At 43.4% G+C, this 26,452-nt stretch overlaps 1 protein-coding gene across 3 annotated transcripts in view; it reads left to right on the top strand.

Annotated features, from left to right (window-relative positions):
- The window catches only part of LOC147024726 (cyclic nucleotide-gated channel alpha-3-like), a 72,931-nt gene extending 55,123 nt beyond the window's left edge, over window positions 1–17,808 (top strand). For all 3 annotated transcript variants that reach the window (XM_085884921.1, XM_085884920.1, XM_085884922.1), the window contains 3 exons: window positions 3,481–3,684; window positions 3,959–4,058; window positions 15,122–17,808. In XM_085884921.1, coding sequence (XP_085741047.1) covers window positions 3,481–3,684; window positions 3,959–4,058; window positions 15,122–15,543 — 726 coding nt within the window. In that variant the 3' untranslated portion in view covers window positions 15,544–17,808. The remainder of the gene's footprint in view (window positions 1–3,480; window positions 3,685–3,958; window positions 4,059–15,121) is intronic.
- Window positions 17,809–26,452: the final 8,644 nt, after the last annotated feature.

The following is a 26,452-nucleotide window of genomic DNA, read 5'->3' as shown; positions in this document are numbered from 1 at the left end:
TGGGGCACTGATCAACCACAGACTCAAGTGTGGCGTAGAATGCATCCTTCACGGTAAGATCACTCGCCTGAGTCGGAGCATAAACAGAGACCAGGGAAATGACATCTAAGGAGTGACGAATCCTTAATCTCATAATACGCTCGTTGACCGGTGTTACCTCAATTATCATTGGGGTCAGCTTATTGGACACAGCTACAGCAACTCCTTGGGTATGGTAACCATCAGAGCGACCAGACCAATGGTAGGTGTAACCACCCACCATTATCTCGCCGCAATCCGGTCTCCGAACCTCAGAGAGAGCTGCAATCCCGATGTCCAAACGCTTGAGCTCAGATGATAACAGAGACAGGTGATCATCCTCTCTTAGGGATAGGACATTCCAGGCACCCACCCGAAGGGACTGCCTCAGGTTAACCCAAGGAGACCGCCGTCTGGTGGACGAAACCTCAGCACCATTCCGACACACTCTCCCGCAATCTGACCCAGGGATGTTACCCCGTGGTTTCCCTCCTATCATCAAAGATTGGGGGTCCCGAAGGCTTTGACCCAATCCCGTCATCCGGTGAGCTGCCCTGCGAAGGGAAGCTGCACAGGAGGTACTCCCACGGAGTGGGTTTTCAGATTTTTTTTGCGTTTTTGCGTTTTGCAGAATGAAGCGTTTTACGGTGGCCGGAGTGCAAATCCTGCCACCAACCTCCTAATAAGAAGTAACCCAACTGCAGGAGGATGTCTGCAGACACAGTTGGGCACTAGATATGGATGGCCGTTGGCTCACAAGGAGCTCCTCCGCCCTTTGACAGGTTTTGTTTTTAATCCTGCTGGGTGTCCATATCCAAACACCCCCCTCACCAGAAAACCTGGTGGGGGAGACGGTTTAGTCGCCGACAACCCGACCATGGAACAGGTTAGTACAGGTTTACATGGTACCTGTAGCAGGTCACAGATCGAACCTGACCTGACAAGCAAACAAAATGTCTCCTGATCTATCCAAAAAATTCAACATCATGAAAATCGGAGGAAAATTATTCAAGTTATGATCAAAAAGGTGGGGGTTTTTTTGTTAATGAGGTTACAATCCCCCAAAAATAGGTCAAGGACATTAATGAAATATCAGGTGCACATCTTCATTGTGTGTATAATATTATGATTCAAGAACATCTTGGAAGGTGAAACAGTCTTTGAAAATCCGCATTGGCAAAATTGAGCAATGACAGCAAAGGCATTTTTTTTTTTTTGCAGACCGCCATTTGACCCTGTACTTTAATTTGGAGTGGTATGATGTAAATTAAGCATCAATCCATCTTATTCTAGGCTATCTACAAAGGGCAATTTTGTTGTGATTAGCCAGACCTTAGTTGAGTTCTGGGGGAAAAAAATGTTAAAATGTCTACAATTAGGTCATGATCTCAAATATTAAATCAATGTCAAAAATGATGTCAACCGCACGTACTTTTCCCCATTATTGATGCAAAATTGAATTCCGAAAGTCCAAGCCGGATCCGAGATACAGCTCGGACATTGGCAGAAAAAAATGGAGAAAAACCTATATTGTGGTGTAATACTCCTAGCCCCTAGGGGTGTAAGACCTTGACCTTTAACTCGGAGGGGTATGGTGTAAATCTACTGTATAAATGGCAGTCCTGTCTGTCTGTTTGTTTGTTTGTAACCAATAAGCTCCTAGACCAGTGAACCGATCTTGATGAAACTTTACACACATATAGACCTATCATTCAGCTCTAGGATGTGCTAAGTGGCTTTCCATAAAAATGAAAAAAATATATATTAAAAAAAAAATTCTGTTAAAAAAAAGGCTTTCGAATAGTGCGCCGGCGTATTTATCGTAACAAAAGGCTTCATGGTTAAAAACGCCAGGGTTTTTTGAAATACAAAATGTTCGTATTTGTTGACTTTAAACATACACATTCTCCTGTTATTTGAATTCTCGAACTGCACGTGCACAGCAACAGCTAACTGCTGATAGATCTGCTCAAGAAAGAGCCAGGCAAGCCGAGTCGGCTGCAGAGAGAGAGAGAGAGAGAGAGAGAGAGAGAGAGAGAGAGAGAGAGAGAGAGAGAGAGAGAGAGAGAGAGAGAGAGAGAGAGAGAGAGAGAGAGAGAGAGAGAGAGAGAGAGAGAGAGAGAGAGAGAGAGAGAGAGAGAGATAGAGATAGAGATAGAGATAGAGATAGAGATAGAGATAGAGATAGAGATAGAGATAGAGATAGAGATAGAGATAGAGATAGATAGATAGATGTCTTACTACTGATATATCTGCTCATGAACGAGCCGGGCAAGCACAGTCGGCTGTAGAGAGAGAGAGCGTCGCCTAACTGCAAACAGACCATCACACGGACGGGCGAAAGAAGCACAAAACTCACGTTCCAGCTTTCTAGGTCCTGGTTTTGGCAGGACATCAAGGACAGTTGCCACTGCTGCTAGAAACACTGAGTGGCTCAAGGTCACCTTCAACTCTGACCTCTCTGAGGATTACGGCAGCATAAAGCCTTCCTTCCATAAATCTGAGGAATAAAAGAAGCCCTCCTAATTTTCTCCATACAACTAATGCCTCAGTCTAACTAGCGTGAGGAGAATAGGGCAAATTTCCCGGGTATTACCGGGTACTTCAGCTAGTCAAGCATAAATGCACCTTGCTCGAGTCTATCGAGAGGACAATTTTGTTCTGATTGGCCAAACCTTCGTGAAGTTATGGTGAAAAATGTTAAAATGACCATAATTGTGTCGTGACCTCAATAATTAGATCAATTTCAAAAACTTATGTCAGCCCTGCATACTTTTTATTCCACTATTTATGTAAAATTTCATTCTGAAAGTCCCCAACCAGATTCGAGATTCAGCTCTGAAATTGGGAGTGCAGGAAGAAGAAGGAAAAAAAACAACTAAATTGTGGTTTGGTACAACTAAGGATGTAATAAACTCTGAGGTACCGTTAACAATTGTGGGCACTATTTGAAGAAATAGACCGTACAACAGCTATAAGCGTTCCCGTATCTTATAGGGGGAGGTTTAATAATAATAATAATAATAATAATAATAATAATAATAATAATAATAATAATAATAATAATAACTACCTTCTTTTATAGCACATTACACTTCATGTGAAATACATAATTACAATGTGCATGTGGTGAGACAAAACATTGTTTGCATTACTGCCACCCCCTTCCCTCTTTGGATGTTACTTAATGCCTGGTACACAATGCCTCCACCCTCCTGGATGAAACCCATTCGGTGGTTTAAACATCTGATCTGAGCCTTGCCTGCTGGACAGCTAGTTTTCGTGGTGCCTTCATTTTTGAAAATGGATCTTCCCAACTACAATCATTGTTTAGCAAGCTTCTTTAAAGTTCGTTTTTCATTTACAGTAAAAATTACTTTTCATTGCTCTTTTAAATACAATGAAAATATGCCAGAATACATCGATAATTTTTTTCGTATTTCCATTAATTTTTTTTTAAAGGTGCTGAAGAGCCTTCCCGATAAGTTGAAGGCTGAGATTGCTATCAACGTGCACTTGGGTACATTGAAGAAAGTTCAAATTTTCTCTGACTGTGAGGCGGGACTTCTCATCGAACTGGTTCTTAAACTCCAACCACAGGTCTTCAGTCCTGGAGACTTTATTTGCCGCAAGGGAGACATAGGCCGAGAGATGTACATCATCAAGGTGTGTAATAAGCCATTGTAAGTGATCCAGAAAAGTGACCCGGTGTTTAAATAGACTGATCTTCAGGGAGTTTTGATCATGCATGGGTTCATTTTGGTTTTGGCAGATCTTATACTTTAGGCATTGCTTTTTATTTTCTTCCTAATCTCTGCATTTTCTGACATAGAATAAAGATAATTTAGGGTATATTTCTCATGCCCAAATTGTGGTTTTGGGTGCTGGGAAATTGTTGAAGGATAAAGTTCTGGTTTGGGTGTTTGTATCTGACTGGTAGGAGGGAAAGCTTGCTGTTGTAGCAGATGATGGTGTGACACAGTTTGTGGTGCTCAGTGATGGCAGCTACTTTGGTGAGATCAGCATTCTGAACATCAAGGGTAAGCATAGTCTTTCCTTCAGTCAAGGTTTAACTTTTCTGAGCATCTGCTGGTAATCTGCAAAGTGTACTCTTGCATGCAACAACAGCTCTTTACATGATGAATGAATAATTATTCAAGCATTTTCGTCACAGCAGCTGTAAAACATGTATATACTTTAACATCCTGCACTCTTCACATTATGAGCTACACAGGATAGCTCAGAGGAAGCATATTCACCTTTATCGTGTTTTGCAAGAGGAGGCCATTGTGTGTTAGTACTGTAGCTAAATTCTCAATTCCTGCCCTGGGTTAAGATTTATTTGTTCACACCTTGCAATATTTCGCAACCTGTTTAATATAAATTATCAGTTATGAAAACGTTCATGAATGGTTGGAAACACCCGGATTCCCCAGAGGGGTAGGGCAAGAATAAAATGAACTCTTTACATGCTGAATGAACAAACTTAATTTCTGGGAGACAGTACCTTCAGAAAGTATTCATACCCATCAACTTTTGTCACATTTTGTTGTGTTACAGCCTGAATTTAAAATGGATGAAATTTAATTTTTTTGTCACCGAAATATACAAAATACCACAAAATTACAAACTGCAATTCACTGCAGTAGCGTCAATGATCCAACGTTACTTGACCCAGGAAAGAATAAAGGAAACTAGAAGGGCACTCGGAAGAGAGGATACCTCTGCCAGTCTGATTAGTTTACATTTTGTATCCCACTGATAGCCTGGATCTGGATTTGGACCTGAACTAAAATTTAATGAGCTTGTTCTTGTCCCATAACCAACTCACCCACCAAGTTTCGGCCAAATCCGTCCACACCTATTTTGAGATATCCTGCTATATGTCGTTTTTGCCCATATCTCCCAATGGTGAAGAATCACTTTAAAAATTCTCAGATCCAGATCCGGATTCGGATCTTCACCAAAATCTAATCATTTCGTCCTTGTCACATACCCAAGCTCTCCACAAAATTTCTTCCAAATCTGTCCACAACTTTGAGATATTTTGTTCACAAACAGTCAGACAGAAGAGTAAAAACATAACCTCCATCCACATTCAGTGGTGGAGGTAATAACTGACAAAGCAAGAAAGAAAGCAATTGAAGACAAATCAGATGACCCAAGAAGAGAGAATCAGCATAAAAAAGAAAATCTGGACAAAGAAAGAAAAAGGGACATTGTTATGGGCAATGGAATAGGCCAGACGAAAAGGTGTGAGGCATGAAAGTGCAAACACCTAGGAACAGATAATCTGAAGATTATGCCCTGATATAAAGGGTAATTTTAATAGGGCAACACCAAACTCAAAGATAAACAATATCCTCAAACAGAAAATATTCACAGAGGAGCAACTAAGAATAAGAGATTTTTTGTTTTGTTTTGTAGACCATGTCAAGGCTCGTATTATGAGCTAATACATAGAAACGTATAACAAGGCAGGAGATGAGAAGGGCAGGAGAGGGAAGCACAAAATAGTGGGTAACACAGATATTAGGAGATCTGTGGAAGGGAGAGGGATGGAGCGAGGTAAACAAGATGGTACTACAGAGACTTTCAGGAAGGAAAACAGGGAATTTCTGAAGGAAGTGGGTTTGAGGTGGATTAATGGGGGTATAAAAGAACAAGATTTTGGAAGGAGGAAGATATGAGATGGTGGTGAACAGTTGTTTTGAAGACCTGGAGGGGGAGGAGTGGGTTTGAAGAGGGTGTGGGAGTTTGTTCCATACCTGGGAAAAAAGAGGAATGAAGGAGTGAAGGTGAGCAGTGATTCGTAATTTTGGCAGTTTCACCAGAAGGGGGTTGCTGGCATACCTGCCTCCCACCTTTCTCGGCTTCACGCTGTCGAAACCAGGGCATTTAGGATCATCGGCATCCCCCGCAATGAAGCTGAGTCTTTGGGCCTCTCACTCAATCATCGCAGGTTGGTCGGTGGTCTTTCTGTCTTCTACCATCTCTTCTCCAGCCTTGCCCCCCTGCTCTCTCTGCGATTTGTCCCCACCACATTTCCACAGGGCGCTCAAGGTCCGCCAACAACCCCCTTCTGGTAAAACTACCAAAATCACGAATCACTGCTCACCTTCACTCTTTCATTCCTCTTTTTTCCCGCCTTTGGAATAAACTTCCTCACTCTATTCTTTCCCATTCTTCCCTCCAGGCTTTCAAAACAGCTGTTCACCTCCACCTCTTATCTTCCCCCATCCAAATCCTCAATCTTTTCTACCCCCGATAATCCACCCGAGCCCACTTCCTTCAATTCCCCTGCTTTCCTTCCTGAAAGTCCCTGAAATGTCCATCTTCTCTTCCCCATGTTCCCCGTCCCATCCCTCTCCCTTCCACAGATCTCCTAATGTGTCTGTTCCCCACTGTTTTGTCCCTCCCACTCCTGCCCCTCTTGTCTCATTCCCCCTTGCTGTGCGTTGTGTGTTAGCTCTCATACGAGCCTCGACAAGGTATAAAAAAAGACCTGAGCCCCCTGTGGAAATATGGGGGGGGGGGGTACAGATACATATAGAGCAGAGGAGGCAAGGCCGGAGAGCAGACAAAAGAAGACAGAAAGACCATCGACCTGCTTGCGGTGAGAGAATGAGAGACCCAAAGACTTGGCTTCATCGTGGGAGATACCAATGATCCTAAAAGCCTTGGTTTCGACAGCGTGAAGCCGAGAAAGGTGAGAGGCGGGAGCACCAGTCCAGAGGGGAGAGCAGTACTCCATCAGGCTGCGGACGAAAGCTTTGTATGTGGTCAGAAGTTCAGGTGGGCCGAGGAAGGACTTTGCACGACAGAGGATTCCCAGTCGGTGACTGGCTTTGGAGACCAGGTTAGAGATGTGGCTTTCCCAGTCAAGATCATGGCAGTTAGGGAGACCCAAAAGCTTGAGTCAAATGACTTCTTCAAGGGGATTGTTGAGAAAGTAGATGGGGGTGGGGGGGGTCCAAATGGTCCTTTTGGAGAGACATGGTGAGGGTGTGAGATTTGTCAGGGTTGAAAGACATGTTCTAAGTGTTTGACCAGCTTGTGATTTTATCGTCCTTGTCACATGTCACATACCCAATGACAACAATGGGATAGAACCATATTTGAGAGTGAAGAGGATGTTGTCTGCCGATCAGAGGGATGAGAGATGGTATGGCAGAGGGTGGAGTCATCAGCTAAGATATAAAAAGGATTTTCCGGGGAATCTGAGAGATCATTGATGAAAACCAGAAAAGGCACAGGGCCAAGAACACTGCCTTGAGGAAGGAACTCCAGCCTGGATGGGAAGAGGAGATGAACAAACTGAAGAGGCAAAAATAAATGACTGGTCACCTATAAATGGTAACCTACCACCAACGCCACAATGGAATGATGGGACATATGTTTGGGATGAGATTCCCAAAGAAAAGAAACAACCAACAGAACTTACTGGTGCTAAACAGAAAATACGAGAGGAAAACAAACAGATGAGATTTCAAATTTAATCACAACAGAAACAGAAATTGTGCAAAAGATGGTAGACTTGAATCAAGAAACAAAACTGAAAACTCCACAACAGCACCAGAGAATGACAAAAGGAAATCCTGCAGCAGCACCCGTGGAGAAAGATTGACTCAAAGTTACGAACTCAGATCAAATAGCACCTTTGCAAACAAAACAAAAAAGAGCAACAAGGATAGATCACAATGAGGAGGAGAATGATGGACAACAACAGAATGAAGAAGAGGATGTGGAGGTTGACAAATGAACAGCATAGGCGAGAAGATGAACTGGCTCATAAAATAGAGGAAATCAAATTCGTATCACCCAAGCAAAGACCACATCTCCACCGAATAAATAACAATAAACAGTTTAAGATTCAAGGAAGGAGAATAAACCAAGCAGTCACTAAAATGCTCCCAAAACGACCTAATTTGAGAGACATTAATGATGTGAGTTTTGACTAAGGACTGTTTGTCCAAGAGAAAATAACAGGCAAACAATGACACAAAAAATAGATCTGATAATCTGACTAGAAACAAAACACCACCATGGAAACTGAGACTTGAGAAGCAGAGAGACCGACTGAAGGTGGGAATGGGACAAATAGAACAATTCAAGAGGGGAAACAGAAGTCCAAAGCTCATGAAAAGAATCAGACAAAAAATTTTTTTAAATACAATGTAGAAAACAATGGACTAGAACCATTAGCTGCCCTTAATATACTCCAAATACAACAGATAGCAGGGAAAATTAAAAAAAAAAACTGATGAGGCCAACAACAGAAGAAATCAAAATAAACAGTTTAAAAACAACCCAAAAAAGTTCTTCCGAGAGCTAGGGAAACAAACAAAATGTGACAACTCCCGCTAAAAAGAGGGCCTAGAAAAATTTTGGAAAGGTATATTTGAAGAGTAAAAATAACATAACAAGGAAGCAAATTGGATATGACACTTGGAAAAGAAAAAGCAACATATACAGGAAATGCACCCAATGAGAATTGATGAAGAGAAAATTGGAAAACATCTCGCAAAAGTGCCGAACTTCAAATGCCTAGACCTGGATGTAGATTCCAAACTACTGGCTCGCAATGCTCGAGCATTTGACAAATTCATCCAAGGAGAACAGCCAGTGGATGAATGGGCCACAGAAGGCAACGCTCTTTTTCATTCAGAAATCTGAAGAAACCCATCTCCCCAACAAATATAGACCAACAACATGCCGACCAACAACATACAAGCTTTTAACAGGTATAATCGCCGATGCCATTTACAACCACCTCACTCAACAAGGAGCTTTAGAGGCAGAGCAGAAAGGATGTAAGAGAGGATGCGATGGAAAAATCGACCATTTATTGTTAAACAAAATCATACATGAAAACTGCAAGCTCCGACAAACCAACTTATCCATAGTTTGGATAGATTATAAAAAAAAGCCTTCGATAGTGTCCCACATTCATGGATTAGAAAATGCATGCGAGTACACAAAACTGACCCCTAAATAATTACACTGATTGAGAAAGCAATGACGCTCCAGAACACAACTCTGATACTATCTTACTTGGAAGGAAAGATTGAAATCTTGGGAATAAAGATACGACATGGTATCTTACAAGATGACAGCCTTTCCCCCTCCTGTTTTGTCTGTCTGACTGTGGTCCCACTGAGTAACCTCATAAATGAACAAGGACACGGATATAATCTGACATGCAACAAAAAAAATACTTAAGAAACAAGACAGGTAACATATCAACTGTACATGGATGATCTAAAACTCTTTACACCGAATGATAAGAAATTGGCAGATCAACTGAAACTAGTAAAGCAGTACTCGGAGGACATCCAAATGGAGTTTTGTCTTGACAAATGTGCCAAATGCACATTTGTACAAGGAAAAGCAAAAAGAACAGACAACATCTCAATCGATCAAAGTACAACACAGGAACTAAAAAATAAAGCGTCCTACATATACCTAGGAATAAAAGAAGGCCTCCAGATACAACACAAAAAATGCATAAAATAATCAGCAAAGAGTACCTATGCAAAATAAGACATTCTGAAGTCATCCCTCTCTTCAAGTAACAAAACTAAAGCTATAAACCAACTTGCATTACCGGTATTCCAATATAGCTGTGCAATTATAAACTCGTCACAATTGGAGATCAACAATTTAGATACCAAAACAAGGAAACTTCTAACTATTCACAAGATGTTCTAAAAAAACCAATGCATACCAAGGTTGTACATACCAAGATGAGAAGGAGGAGGTGGTCTGATGGAGCTTAACCTCGTGCACAGAACATCGGATGTAGGACTAACGAAGTAAGTAAAAAGCTCAACAGACTATCAGATGAGATTTGTACACGAGCAAGAAAACAACAAACCAGAAAAGCGATCCTAAATCCATTTAGCAACAAACTTCCAAAAACAGGCCAGTGAGAGCGACGGCGAGGGTTATGCGCACCCGAACTGGCCAATGACAGGGCGACGAGGGATTCAGCGCACAAGACCGTCCGGTGTGGAGAAACGGGGAGTGCAGAGACGTCCCCCGCGGAGAGGGGGGGGGTAACGAAATAAAAGCGCAGACGGCTGGTCTAAAAAGAAACAGAAGAGATTTCTCCACCGTCCTCGTCGTCAGTCCTAGTCCTCGTCCGCCGCCTCCTCCTCCGAATGATCGCAAGCTTTGGCGATCACCTCGACTCACCTCACCTGGGTTCTGCTGCGCTAGTCCGTCCTTGGGTGACCGGAGTTCCGGGAAAGAGTGGACGCCAGCCGCGCGCTCGCGGCCAGGTAGCCAGCTGCCCTGATCTTCAGCCCGACTGTCCTCCGGGCTGGAGATCCAAATAAAGACCCATTGGTCCGATTGTTTGGGTGTGTGTGCGTGTGTGTGTTTGTGGTGCCAGTCTGGGAAGTAGTAAAACTGTTAAGTGCTTTTGCTATGTATATTTGTATTTTCATTTCTATTATTCGGTTTAGCTCTGCCCTTACGTGCTTCCCTAGTTCCCCCCATTATTCAATAAATATCCCCATTTGTTCAATGTTTCAGCTCGTTCGCGTCCATTCTTTAATTGGTTTGAAATGACGTGTGATTGAGAATTTGTACGGCAGTTCGGGCCGGTAAATCGTCATTTGGTCCGGCGCGACTTTGGTAATTCCGCTTGGTTACGCCAGACCCGAGTCGGCGATCGCGACTCGATTCGGACAAAGTCAGCCGAGGGTGAATTTCCCCGGTAGATTCCCCGCGTGGATACTTCGGCTTATAGAAATTTGGCTATTCACCCTATTCCACACGGGTGACCTGTTGGCGATCTTCGGTCCGATAGAGGACCCGTCGGCTCCGGACTTATCTGGGGCGACGACCTATACATTCCGGGCGATTGGTCGGGCCGACTTGCAGCTCCATCTAGCGGTCGTGCTCGCGGCCGACGCTCGGCCCCGCAACAATATCACTCCAAACGCGCTGCAAGAGGAGGCTGTCAGAGGTTCAGCAAATATTCTGAAAAGAGCCCTTGGAACGAGGGTATGAGAACGAAGTTCCACAGTTTGGTTCATGAATCATGATCCTTTACCAAAAAGGAGGTGGAGATTTTGAGTTCTGGGACAACTTCTTCCCACCTCCTGAAACACAAATGGAGATAACAACCAACAAAGTAAAAAAATGTGTTTTGAAATTTTTACAAATTAATTGAAAATGAAAAGTTGAAATGTCTTGCATCAATAAGTATTCAACCCCTTTGCTATGACACTCCAATTTGAGCTCAGGTGCATCCAATTTCCTTTGATCATCCTTGAGATATCTCTACAACTTGATTTGAGTCCACCTGTGATCAATTCAATTGATTGGACATGATTGAGAAAGAAACACACCTTTCTTTCACGTGCCACAGTTGACAGTCCATGTCAGAGCAGAAACTCGACCATGAAGTCCAAGGAACTGTTCATATAACTCCGAGATTGAATTGTGAGGAGGCATAGATCTGGGGAAGTGTATAAAACAATTTCTCGAGCATTGAAAGTTCCCAAGAGCACAGTCAGCTCCATCATTAGGAAATTGAAATAACATGGAACTACCCAGACTCTTCTTAGAGCCGGCCGTCCAACCAAACTAAGCAATCGGGCAACGAGGACCTTGGTCAGGGAGGTGATCAAGAACCCGAAGACAACTCTGACAGAACGACAGAGTTCCTTGGCTGAGATGGGAGAACCTGCCAGAAGGACAACAGTCTCTGCAGCACTTCACAAATCTATGCTTTATGAGAGAGTGGCCAGATGGAAGCCACTCCTGAGAATAAAGACACAGGACAGCATGCTTGGAGTTTGCAAACAGGCACGTGAAAGACAGAGCATGTGGCAAAACATTCTGTGGTCTGATGAGACAAAAATTGAACTCTTTGGTCTGAATACAAAGCGCTCTGCCTGGCGGAAACTGAGCACAGCTCATCACCCATCCAACACCATCACTGCCGTGAAGCATGGTGGTGGCAGCATCATGCTATGGGGATGTTTTTCAGTTGCAGTGGGACTGGGAGACTTGTAAAGATAGAAGGAACAAAGAATGGAGCCAAGTACAGACAAATCCTTGAGGAGAACCTGCTTCAGAGTACAAAACACCTCAGACTGCGGTGAAGATTTATATTCCAACAGGGCAATGACCCCAAGCATGCAGTCAAAGCAACACTGGAATGGCTTCAGAACAAGAACGTGAAAGTCTTTGAGTGGCCTAGCCAAAGCCCAGACTTGAATCCTATTGAGAACCTGTGGAAAGACTTGAAGATTGCTGTTCACCAACACTCCCCATCCAACTTGACAGAGCTTTAGCAAATCTGCAAGGAAGAATGGGAGAAAATCCCCAAATTCAGATGTGCAAAACTGATACAGGCATAGCCAAGAAGACTCCAAGCTATAATCGCTGTCAAAGGCGCTTCCACAAAATATTGACTCAGGGGGCTGAATACTTATTGACGGAAGACATTTCAGCTTTTCATTTTTAACTAATTTGTAAAAAAATTCTAAAAACATGTTTTCACTTTGTCATTATGGGGTATTTTGTGTCAATCGGGAACAAAGGTAAAATAAAATTTAATCCATTTTAAATTCAGGCTGCAACAACAAATTGTGACAAAAGTCAAGGGGTGCGAGTACTTTCTAAAGGCACTGTATATGCACGGCTTCTGCAGCAGCGCGGTGGTGGAGTGGGCACTATTCTTTAACATTGCCCTCACTGTTGTGGGTTTGATTCTCGCGGCTGCTCAGCAGAAATTTGTGATGGTGATCTGTCTGTGATTGGTTGTCAGCCACAAAATGTTTATGTCAAGTTGTGATTGCCCCGACCGATGGCAACGTATTAAAATGTATGGAAAACGCTGGCTTACGTTGAACTTTTGATGTTTTTTTTTAAAGATTCGGACATATTCATAGCGACTTGGTCTTATGTATAACGCATTGATAATGGACACAGAACGTTTCGTTGTGTTATAGATAACTTATACCAACGAATGCTGAACCTGTTGTCGGCCTACACAACCGATGCCCCACGATAGTCTAACTTAGGCATAGCGCGTTGCACGCATCGCCGACGATGTCGTGACGTAGCCTATTAAAAGGCTGACGCACAACGATTCGAATCATAACTGCCGTAGAAATGGAAGTGTCAACATCGCGGTCACACCTTGGCGATCTTGCCAGCGTATGCTGACCTAAGAAAAATGTGTCTAAAACGTTGGGGCACGTCAAATACGGTATGAGTAAGTTTGGTATACGTGAGTACAACGCTAAAGTACGCTATCATACGTCGTAGTAAGTAGAGTACGTCAAGAAATTTTAAACATGTTCAAAATTTTAGGACGTACTCGGCGTACGACACACGTTCCGCATGCGATGGGGATAAGTTTTACACACGATATGTGGACGCTTACACACGTCCACAAAGGCTACTTATAAGCTACTCATAAGTCGAAACACGTCGCGGTAATGTCTTTTTTACGCGAAACTTATTTCTAACTTATGTTTGACGTGCTTTGAACCAATTCTTTACGTAGTCCCAACACACATCGACGTATGTAGACGTATTCCAATGACGTCTTCCGGTCGACAAAAAAAAAAATTAACGTGTTTCTAGCTTACAACTGCCATATAAAGACGTGTTCCCAGCGGTTTTGGGAATTGGTATATAAAAATGGTGTTCATAAAAGGGGAACCCAACAGTGTTTTTGAGTCCTTTTTGAGTCGATGTCCATGTCAGCAGTATCAGTATCAGTATCAGTATCAGTATCGGTATCAGTATTAGTATTAGTATTAGTAGTAGTTTGTTCATGTTGGCAGTAGTAGGTGAGTGTGAGGGGGAGGGTGTGGGTTATGATGGATCGTCCTTGCGTTTAACGATTTAACGATTTAAATGATAAACTCAACGATTTAAATGGCTGCATCTCCACTATTGAAAGTAGACGCTTGCGCTCAACAATTGGATTTTTTTTACACTCAACGACTTTTAAACGGTACCACTCAGCTATTTTCATTGTTTACAATGAACGATTTAAATTGCTGTCACTCGCCTTTGTTTTTTGACGCTGGGGTTTGGAAATTTGAAGCGTTTCTTCTGAACGTGTTAAAACGCTCAAACTCGACTATTTTAAATAGACGCTGCCGATGGACAATTGGAATCATAGCCAAGCTAGACATCGAAGTGTGAACATCCTCGTCATTCCCAAGAAAAGTTTGAAGAATGCTGCAAATAAGTGTCCTGGCCGTGGCCGTGGACGCTGACGCAAGGACGATCCATTATACCGACGTCTTTCAGCCTATGAGTAACTTAAAAGTAACGTCTGTCGACGTGTGGCAAGGATCGCGTAACGTGCCAACAACACGTTAATCATAGGTTAGAAATAAGTTTCGGGTACGCTAAACATTACCTCGGCGTGTCTCAACTTATGATTAACTTACAAGTAGCATGTGTTGACGTCTGTCAACGATCGCAGACCGTGCATACAACTTGTGGCCAGCGTAGCGGAACGTGTGAGTCATACGCCGGCATACGTCGTGAAATTTCAAGCATGAAAAAATTTGAGGACAACCGAAAAGTACAACGTTTAAAGCCAACGTAAAACGACGTATGGCAGTGTTTTTCAGCGTGCTCTCAATGTTATCAAAACTTACCCATAACGTATTCAACGTGTGCCAGCGTTTTAGAAAAAAAAATCAAAAATCGGCATACGTTGGCTAAAACGTCAAGGTGTGACCGGGCCTTTAGATGGAATTGTAAGTGCAATTGATAATAGGCTCAATTATGATGTTACAGCCTTGATAATATAATACAATACCTTGCAATATCATTAAAAGTAATGTAATGGGTCGTCACAAAAATATTGGAATTTCCTTCGGAGGAAAGCAAAATATCTGTTATCGTTCATAAAAAATGATATTGGGGCAATGGATTGTGATTAAGAAGAAATATTGCATGTTAGCACGAATCATTGCACAAGTTTTAGAGAATGATTTATACAAATGGTATCTAAAATGGAGCACAACAAAACAAGGTTGCAGTACTAATGGTTGTTGAGCAACAGCAGTGCCCTTCCTTTCAACACCCTATCCACCACCTTGCCCCACCGTAGGAAGCAAAACTGGGAATCGTCGAACAGCCAACATCCGATCTATTGGATACTCTGACCTCTTCTGCCTATCCAAAGATGACCTCATGGAGTCCTTGACTGAGTACCCAGAAGCAAAAGCCATATTGGAGGAGAAAGGCCGGAATATTCTCCTCAAAGACAACCTTATTGATGAATCTGCTGTGGAAGCTGGTCCAGAGCCTAAGAATGTGGAAGAACGTGTCACTCGCCTCTCTAGTTCTCTTGACCAGATGCAAAACAGGTTGGGAAAATTGCTCACTCAGTATTCATCAGGCCAGAGGAAGCTGAAGCAGAGGCTGAGCCTGTTGGAGGCCATGTCACGGAGAGGGATGATGGAGAACATTGGAGCAGATGAAGATGAGGAATGGGATGGTGGTGGGTCAGCTAGTGATGGGGGCAAGTAAGCATTGCAAAAAGTGAACTACGTAAGAAATACTCGCCATTTTCCTTTCTATTTTACAGCTACAATGCTTTTTTCTTTTTAACAACTTTAAAGGGGTAGTTTCTTCTTTCAATTGCAGCATGATGGATGTGAATATCATCATTGACAAGGGCTGGGGGGGGGGTATGTATTGGCTGTGCTGCTGATGTATTGCCCCTGTAGGTTACAGCAGGAATTTGGAATTTGGCCAGGATGTCAGCAATAGCTTGCTTACTTTTCATGAAGGACACTGTAGGATCTTTAACATTCACCAACTAATGTTGGCAGACAGGACGCCCAGTTTAACGTCCATCCAAGAGATGGCACACACATTGATGCCTTGCACTACCTGCGAGACACCAGGATTACAGTTTGTAGCTTAGTTGAGGTACAAACCCAGGCTGGATGACTCAGAGACAGAGGGACAGCTCAGTTGAAGATTACAATAATTGTTGAGCTGAAAGAGTTTGTCAGAGCCCAGTCAAACTACAAAATGTTAGCACATACGTGTATCACAGGTCGTCAGAAGGGAATGTCAAAGCAGCTGTTCAGTCTGCTTGCAAATATGAAGTCACACTTTAAGTACATGGAGAGAAATAAAATGTACGAAAGGAAGGGAAAGGGGAGAAAAGTTAGGGTCAGTTGATTGGGAAAGGGAAAAGGCATGGAGGGTGTAAGAATAAAGATTGGATTGGGAACAGGAATATATGAGGGAAGGGGGATGTTGGGGGTCTAAAACTCTGCCATTGTTTGCATGCATAATTTGTAGATAACCCCTAACCTTCACTCGAGTTGGTTGTTGCACATTGTACTCTGGCTTAAAGCTGCATTTCCGTCAGCATTTTGCTGAGCAATAACCATAATGCGAAGCAAAGTGCTTGATAAACCCAAAGGTGCACTAAGTGGAGAGTACTTGTGGCAGGAGGGGAAAAAACCCCCAAACATCTTATTATTTGTCTTATATAGAGCAAGAAGTCGAGATTTAAGGCAAAATAAACAGGGCTCCAGCTCACAGTATGTACCACTGTTCACATTGCAACAGACATGTCTGTTTCTGAAGAATCATAGGTGAACCTCAGATCTTTTGACAATTGGTTACCATATGAGCTCCTTTTTCACCAAAGGATGTTGTGCTGTAACATACGAGATGTATTTTTGAAATCAGGTGGTTGTCAAATCCAAAGGGCAATTATGCAAATAAACATTCATGTGTGATAAATTGTGAAGGATTGTGCATCATTTGAAATATTATTTTAATTATATTTGCAGTTTATATCATTGCTGCTTGCTAATGCCATGAGTGACAATTCTGAACACCATGGAAACAATACAAATCACTAAAATGTACATGTATAGGGAATACATATAACATTGTTTCCTTTAAAACATAAGATAATAAAATGTCTTGTCTTTTAAATGCTTTGTTATACAGTAATCAATTCATTGTTCATTGGGTTTTGGATCTGTCTCTTGGAAGAGATAACATCTAACATAATCTAAGCTCCAGATCTTTTTATTCACCACATCTACTAGTTACCTGACTGTATAGGGCCATAGGCACTTATATTTTCATAAATTTATTTCGCACTACCTTTGTTAATTAACGACTTTGCTGCTCCCCCACACATGTGTATATATGTCCAAAATTAAACATAAATATACCAGGATAGTGTATTTTTTAATGTACCTTATCATACCCGATAAAAATAGGGGCAATACCCCTGGGCACTCATCAGGTAGAATAATGATACTGAGGAGGAATTCAACATGGGACGGAATCAGAAAAATGTACCAGTGAACCAGTGTTATAGCAAATACCTCTTTTAAGGGGGCCACCACCCTCTTCCCCGTACACCCCCTTAAGACCCCGGATTATTATTATGTTTTTTTTTAATGTCGTGAACAAACTTTGGTATATCATGGGTGATGAAGGTTGTGGTCAAGTTTCATCGAAATTGTGTGTGTGTGTGTGGTTTTGGAGAAGAAAGCAAATACATATTTTAGGGGGCAAGCACCTCCCCCCACCCCACCCCGTAAACACCCTTAGACCCAGATTTGTTTTAATGTCATGAACAACCTTTGGTACATCACAGGGAATGAAGGTTGTAGTCAAGTTTCATTGGAATTGTGTGTCGTTTTTGAGAAGAAAGCAAATACCTCTTTCGAGGGGACAACCCCCTGTAAACTCCCCCTGTAGACCCCCTCAGACCACAAATATTTTTGATTTTTTTTAATGCTGTGAACAAACTTTGGAACATCACGGGTAATAAAGGTTGTGATAAAGTTTCATCAAAATCGTATGTGTAGATGCAGAGAAGAAGTTTCATTGATCACTTCAAATTCTGGTTTGCGGTGATGGTTGGTTCTCTCCAGGGGGTCTCTGCCGACTTTGTCAAAGATAAGTTTGTCGCATTTTGACTGTTTACTCTGTTGCCTCCGTGTTTACTGTGTTCCTAATTCGGTTTTGTTTCAAAACTTGTACTATTTGGTGAGTTTTCGGCGGTCTTGTCATTTCAGGCTTCCCTCGAGCCTACCTGTATTCCTGTTTATGTGCACAATCGTGTTTATTTGTATTTTCCTCTTATTATCATCAGTTTTTATTTTCACCACTTTTCCCTCCACCCACCTCCACTTCTATCCCTTCCAACTATACCCTCTGTTTCATTTCTTCTATACTAATAAAAGGCTGTGTGTCAGTGTGTGTGTGTGTGTGTGTGTGTGTGTGTGTGTGTGTGTCAGTGTGTGTGTGTCAGTGTGTGTGTCAGTGTGTGTGTCAGTGTGTGTCAGTGTGTGTCAGTGTGTGTCAGTGTGTGTCTGTGTGTGTCTGTGTGTCTCTGTGTGTGTGTCAGTGTGTGTGTGTGTGTGTGTGTGTGTGTGTGTGTGTGTGTGTGTGTGTGTGTGTGTGTGTGTGTGTGTGTGTGTGTGTGTGTGTGTGTGTGTGTGTGTGTGTATGTGTGTGTGTGTGTGTCTCCTCCATAACTCCAAAACTATAAAAACCTAGCAGCCTGAAACTTTGCATGCATACTAAGAAATCTCCAAGGAAGTGCAAGAGTGAAAATTGGGTCTTTGGGTTAATTAAAGATATTCCCTTTTGAAGATAATTAACGGCATTATTTAATTATATCCCTCATCAGGCGATCCCCGGCTACCTAGCTCTCTGGGTCTTCAGGTGTTTCCTGGGTAACCTCGCTGGGGTCTGAAGCTGCCATATTTTTTGGCCTGCTCAACCATGACTTGTCTTGGAACAGACCGCAACGATTTCTTCATGATAAAGTTGTTGTTTTCATTTTCATCACTCATATTATCGAATGCCTGTTCATCATAGCTATGAATCATTGTATGCATCACTTTTTTAATTTCTATAGTTTTCAAATTAGGAGCTTGGAGCGATTTCATGCATGATATGATACGAGTTTCCACGATGCACTCTCATGGACTAATTAATGTATATCATCGAAATATTATTTCGGTTTTGAGGGTCGGATCCCTCTCAAAGCTTCCCTCTCACCCCTTCCTCCAAAAGCAAACTTCACTCTCTTCAACCCCCCCCCCCCCAAGCTTCTCACTCACCCTTCTCAAAAGCTCCCCCCACACCTCTCTCAATTCTCCCCCAGCTGTCCCCCCTTACCCCTCCTTTTCAAATCTCACCCCTCCCCTTCAAATCTCCCCAGGCCCCTCCCATTCAAATGGGAAAACTCCCCTTTCCCCTTTCACAAAGCTGCCTCCCCTCTTCCCACCCCTCAATTCTCATCACATCTCCCCTTCTTTCCACCTGCTCAATATTTGTTCCCCCCAGCCACTCCCATCTCCACAATACCTCTACCTAGTCTCATCCTCCCCCTCTCCCCACCCCTCATTTCTCCCTCCTTCCCCATGTTCTGCCTGCTCTCATCGTCTCCCCTCTCCCTCAAAATCTACCCTCACCCCTCCCTCACAAATCAACCACCTCCTCCCTCTTCAAAGCAAACTTCTCTCTCTTCCCCCTCCAAGCTTCCTCCTCACCTTTCTCAAAAGCTCCCCCCCCCCACACCTTTCTCTCACAATTCTTCCCCTTCTCCCTTCTCTTCCCTCGGGACCCCCATTGTTTGATGATAGGAGAGAAACCACAGGGTAACATTCCCAGGTCAGATTGCGGAAGAGCGTGTCGGAGTGGTGCTGAGGTGTCGTCCACCAGACGGCGGTCTCCTTGAGTTAACCTGAGGCGGTCCCTTCGGGAGGGTGCCTGGAATGTCCTATCACTAAGAGAGGATGATTACCGCTCTCTGTTATCATCTGAGCTCAAGCATTTGGACATCAGTATTGCAGCACTCTCTGAGGTTCGGAGACCGGATGCGGCGAGATAATGGTGGGTGGTTACACCTAATATTGGTCTGGCCGCTCTGATGGTGTCCATGCCCAAGGAGTTGCTGTAGCTGTGTCCAACATGCTGACTGCAATGATAATTGAGGTAACACCGGTCAACGAGCGTATTATGAGACAAAGGATTCGTCACTCCTTGGGTGTCATTTCCCTGGTCTCTGTTTATGCTCCGACTGAGGCGAGTCGGAGCTCGCCTCAGTCTGTGGTTCATGGTTTCAGTGATCTCACCGTGAAGGACGCATTCTATGCCATGCTCGAGTCTGTGGTTGATCAGTGCCCCAGGTGAGATACACTTCTCGTCTTGGGGGATTTCAATGCATCGACTGGAACTAATAGGGATGGTTATGAGACATGTGTTGGTCCCCATGGGTCAGGGACTGTGAACCTGAATAGCACTAAGTTCCTTGACTTTGCAAGAAGTCATGGACTTATGGTGGCTGGTTCATGGTTTCAGTGCCTACAAGCTCATCGCTGGACTTGGTATTCCAATGCTGGTGATGTGGCAAAGGAGATTGACCATGTGCTCGTTGATGGTTGCTGGAGGATGATCCAGAACTGCAGGTTCTACCGGAGTGCTCAGTTCCTCAATACCAACCACAGGCTTGTTGTAGCAACTCTTAAGTTGTACCTTAAATCCAGGAGAATGGTACCATCCCAGCCCAGGCTGGATGTTGGCAAGCTCAAGGATGAGAGGGTAGCTGAGGAGTTTGCGAACAGGCTGAGTGGAGATTTGGGGGGTCTGGGTGCTTTGGGAGATCCTGAAGAGTTGTGGAGTGTTTTCAAGACCACTGTCCTTGATGTTGCCGGTGGATGTCTTGGAACTCACCGAAGGGCGAAGAAGAATTTTTTCTCTCAAGCGATACTGGATAGCATTGACCAGAGTCGCAGGGCCAGGCTGAATGGCAGAGCTGAGCTGTTCAGGGAGCTGAGGCGTAAAACTGTACGTGCGCTAAGGGTGGACAAGGAGGCCTATGTGCTACCAATCTGTGAGGGGGTAGAACATCACCTGTGGTCAAGTTATTCTCATCCTGCTTACAGGGGAATTCGCGCATTGCGTTCATCCAGGTCCGTCCCTCGGTGTACTGCAGTTAGAGCAGAGGGTGGTGGGCTCTTGACAGGGGAGTCCGAAGTGAAGGCCCGCTGGGCCGGTTACTTTGAGCGGTTGTACCAGTCTGATCCACCAGCTCTCGAGTTGGACATCAGGGGTGTTACAATCACTGTTGCTGACCCTCCAATCAACTGTGGTCCACCTTCGTTTGTGGAAACACAGGCTGCGGTGAACCGGTTGAAATGGGGGTAAAGCTCCAGGGATCTGTGGCATCCATGCTGAACTTCTCAAGGCTGGTGGAAATGCTGCACTCGTGTCATTGCATGCAGTTCTGTGCTCCGCCTGGAACACAGGCATCATCCCAACTGACTGGAAGAGGGGCCTTGTTTTCCCTCTCTGGAAAGGGAAGGGTGGTCACCACGAGTGCAACTACCGAGGGGTGACGCTACTCTCAGTGCTCGGATAATTATTGATATTGTTCGCCACCATCTGCTTGAGCACCAGCGTCCAGAGCAATCAGGCTTTACACCAAAGAGGTCAACGATTGACCGTATCCTTGCTCTTCGTGTCCTCACTGAACGCAGACGAGAGTTTTGGCAGGGGCTGCTTGCAGCCTATGTTGATCTCTGTAAAGCGTTTGATTCAGTGAATCGGGATGTCCTCTGGAGGATTCTTGGTCTTCGTGGGATACCACCAAAACTGATCGATCTGATGTCTGAACTCTACTCTGGTGCTGAAACTGCTTGCTGTGAGATGTGGTGATACCATCTCTGACTTATTTCCAGTTGTTCCTGAAGTTTGTCAGGGGTGTGTACTGGCCCCCACACTTTTCAGCACTTGTCTGGACTGGATTCTGGGGAGGATGTCGGAGAGATCAAGCTGTGGTGCATCGTTTGTGAATGTCAAGATCTCTGACCTTGATTTCACAGATGATGCAGTCATCTTTGCGGAGACTTTAGACATCCTTTTGGGGGCCCTCGAGGTGCTGAATGTGGAGTCTGACCCACTGGGATTACGGGTTTCCTGGGTGAAAACGAAGATCCAGGCTTTCAATGACATCTTGGATGCTGCTCTCCTGTCTGTGCCTCTTTGTGGTGAGGATGTTGAGGTCGTGGAGAGATTCACTTACCTTGGCAGTGATATTCATGTCTCTGCTGGCTGTGAGTCAGAGGTCAATAGACGTCTGGGTCAGGCCTGGGGACGTTTGTCCTCTGTTATACTTTTCCCTCTTCTGAAATGTTCTAAAAAGCCACAAAAACATACAAACAACAGAAACTGGAGAGTTCATAGTACATGATAACCAACACAGTGTTAAAGTATATCCGACAGACTTGATATTGTGTATGACAGTGCTATATCGGTGTGCACGACGGTGTTTCATACTCGACAGGTTAGGTTTGACCACTTACCTGATTTTTACGTTATTTCTCCATAATAAGCTCATAGAATGGATTTCGGTGTCCAGCTGTCCGTACGTACAGTGCGTCTGTTAATATCTGACTAAAACTTCTCACAAACTACCCGACCGATATGGACTAAATTTGGTACAATGCATCAGGGCAGCAAGGTCTGATAGGGTTGTGCTCCCTGTGTGAATGCGCCCCCTTTAAGGGGAGTTAAAGGGGGGCTTTGCCCCAAATATTGGTATTTCATTCAAAAATCTTCTCGGAAACCGACAACCGGATCTAGATCAAACTGGCCACGCGGCACCGTGACCATGCTCTCACCTTTCGTTGTGTTCCCTATGGCCTTATCCTTGCAAAGGGGGTCACGGATTTCCTTCACTTATCCCTCATATTCACCAAAATATATTTTGCACACTACCCGACCGATACGGACCAAATTTGGTACAATACATTAGAACAGTAAGGTATCATCTCATAGGGTATGCTCCCCATCCGGATCCGCTCCTCCTATAAGAAGCTGAAAATGGGGGTTTCGCCTCAAATTCAGGTAATTTATTTTCAAATCTCAGAAACCGATGGCCAGATGCACACCAAACTCTTCATGAAACATAAGGACCATGCTGTTAAACTTAAGTTTTGCTCCCCACTCCCCATACCATTTCAGGAAGGGGGACCATAGCCCCTTCACCTTAATTCCTCATTTTCACCCTGCCTCTTGGGGAAATAACTGTCAGTCCCCCACGGGGCTATTTTTACTTGTGTGGTGATCTATTAAAGTATGTTGACAAGTACAGTATACATATCTCGGTCACATCATCAGTAATGACATGCATGATGATCACAACACTAAGTGACAATATCACTCCCTCGGTGTGCAGGCAAATATGCTGCTTCGTAAGTTTTTCATCTGTTCTGGTGAAATTGTGTCGTTTTTTTTTCTAAATCTTACTGTTGCAACCTGTATTCAACTTTGTGAGCAATTTTGTTCATTCATCCTTGCATAAAATCATTGTATGCTACAACAATGCATTTCGATGGTTGTTGGCCCTTACTCGCTGGCATTGCGCTTCCAAAACTTCTGTGAATCAAAAGGTGATGTATTTTTCAAGAATTGCTCAGGAAGTCAGTGTGTAGCTTTAGAAACTGTGTCATTCTCATTGACAACATGCTCGTGTTGTTAGGGATAACATCCTTTTTGTATAATGCTAATACCGTACTGTACAGTGATGATTGATGTACGGACATTGTGTCTGGAATAATAGTACGCAAGGTTCTTGAATCCATATGCATTTTTTGGTATAATCTTTGTAATGTTCAGGAAATAGTGCCATCATATATTCAAACCCAAAACCACTTGATACCAATTTTTGATGCCCCTAATGTCGGCCATTATGAATTTCAAAATGGCCACCATTTGTATCGTACTTAACCACGACTTTGATCTATATATACAGTCTTCTTATTGGTCACCAGTACATGTTTTCATTGACTACTACAAGAGTATTACAAAGGAAAACAATTATATAAATTTTCATGGTGTTCATGTCATAGGGGAGTCATTTATAGCAAGTATGTCAGCAGGAATGGTAATCATCCCAGACACATCTGTGTTCTGCAACTGGTTGCTGTCTAAAGACGGTGTGCATTGTGATGGTCGATTTTGACTCCTTGCCACCATCCACGCAATTTCATTGCTCCGTGCAGTTTCAAAATGTCCCTCATGAAATCCAGCTTTGTATTTTCAGTAACATGGACTGGTGCATGGCTTTGGATTTCCGGTTGTGTTGCATTGTATATGCTCAATGCATGTACTTGGGACACCCACAAGTGCTGCAAGAGACACGTTGTGGAGGTCAAGTGGCTTTACCGATGTCTCGCCATCGCAGGTTCGCTGATAGACACTTGCTACCATTGCATGGAAACTTTTCTTTCCATCATTAGTGTCAACTTGTTTTGTCAACATTGTCTGCAGAAGCACATATAGCGTGACCCTTTCACCATACCATGTGGTCCAAAATCGGCATGTTCATTCATGTCTGCTTTCACAGCATTTGCTCTCTGGCTGCAGATGTGCATTACTCGGCTGTATGATATGCCAGCACAGTTATTGCTCTCTGGCTGCGCAGGTTATGGTACACCCAGAGACAGGCCCACTGCAAATGGGCTTTCAAGCTGTTGTTGAAACATTGATGCTGCACACTGATATGTTAGTGTGTGCCACTTGTCTTGTGGTCTTACATTCTTGCATCGTAGTTTGTCAGATTGTGATGCATGATTTTTGTGAGGCCTGATCACATGAATCGGTTGTTGCTGCTCTTGATCCCTGCATGATCCATCTGTTCATCATCATCATCAGTTCAACTGGCACAGCACACTCACTCGAGCCATCAAAAGGCCCTGAAAAGGACCATGGCTTGTCTTTCGTAATGCTAGTCATCACCCATCAGATTATTTTGGCATACTTGAGGATTGCAGTGAGATCACCTTTTATGTCTTGCTCAGCCATAGCTATGTCCACTGCTTCACGCCCAACTTTCTTGGAATGTAAGACGCCTGGTGAACTACCCTTCGTTGCGGATAGGACAACGTTCGGCATGTTCTCTGAGATTGTTGCCATCAGTGTCATTGTCTTGTTGACAACAATATGATCATACATCATGTTTGTGTACAATGTTTCAGCCTGAACTATGGTAATATATTTGCCACATTCCATTCACTCTTGGAACTCATCATAGAACTCTATCTGCTGCAATGAATGCCGCATCTTCAGTGCCTTTGCCAGAAGTACCACACCGTTGAGGATCTTGCACGTGGTTTCACCAGTGTGTGGTTGTGTAGCAAATATTGCAAACATTGCCTCTGGCAAGGAAGTCACCCTCTGCTATTATATCTGCCAACTGAACTTTCCACAAAGCATTATCACTCTTCTCAACAATATCTGTGATCGACATTGCACTGTTTTCACTTTGGCAAGCACGTGAAAAGTCTCATCATCTTTGCTGTGATCCTTCCCTTGACAAGAAACACAGCTGGCGAATTAATATTTCAGGTCTGGATCTTGTCAATCTACCAGACTCAGACTCAGACATTGTGGAAGGTGTCCTCACTATTGTTCTCAGATGGTCAGCATTGCTTTTGTGTACCTCCTTTCATCCCTCTCAATTATATTTTAGTTACGACGAAAATTGAAAATTTTCATCATGTGTCGGTCGGTCTCTCACTTGTTTGTCTGTGAGTGTGATAACTCGCGAACGCTTTCAGCTATATTCGTCAAGCTTTACCAGACGATTCTGAAGAACAAAAGTGAGGCTGCAAATGTGTTTTGACTGCATATGTCAAAATAGGCTAAAGGTCAACAACTTTGTCAAATTTCTAAAATACTCAATTCTCATTTGATTGACTTAAAATTAGAAGAGGAGTTGCACATTTGTTCATTGAATTCAACCAATTATTTTTCAGGTAAACAGAGACCAAAGGTGAACTCAGGTGTGATTTCGAAAATCCTCATTTTACCCCATTGACTTGAAATTTGAAGATAATTTGCAATATCAGGTTACTGTATTCAAAGAACAAGTATTTTTGAGGTCAACATGGACCAAAAGGTCAACAAAGGCCAAAGGTCAACAACCCAAGTGCAATTTCTAAAATTGTCAGTTTTCATCCCATTGACTTGAAATTTGAAGGAGTTGCATATTTGGTCATTTAATTTCAACCACCAATTATTTCTGTTCAACCACCAACTGGCAGGGACGACAAGCAGGCATTGCACTTCAAGACTGGTGCCCAATATTTACCACCCCTGATATTAACTCGGCCTGAGAATTCTTCCACAGAAACCTTCTCTGTTATGCACAGATTCATACCATCTCATCTTCAGCTATCCTATCCTTCTTCCCACCCATGGTACACTGAATCCTGTGGTGAGGCTGGTGATTTGAAACAACTGACCTGCTCTTCCTGGAAGGGAGACCCAACCGAATGCAATTGCAGATCATTCCACAAATCCCACAGCAAGTCTGTCCAATCTCAAATGACACAGAAAACAACATTGTCCAACCTGAAGATTGAACTTTCAAACA

This window comes from Eptatretus burgeri, chromosome 6 (assembly GCF_056783735.1).
Source record: "Eptatretus burgeri isolate ZD-2024b chromosome 6, Ebu_testis_v1, whole genome shotgun sequence".
In the NCBI taxonomy this organism is placed as follows: Eukaryota; Metazoa; Chordata; class Myxini; order Myxiniformes; family Myxinidae; genus Eptatretus; species Eptatretus burgeri.
Note: the sequence above shows the minus strand (reverse complement) of the source record. Positions and strands in the feature narration are given on the sequence as shown.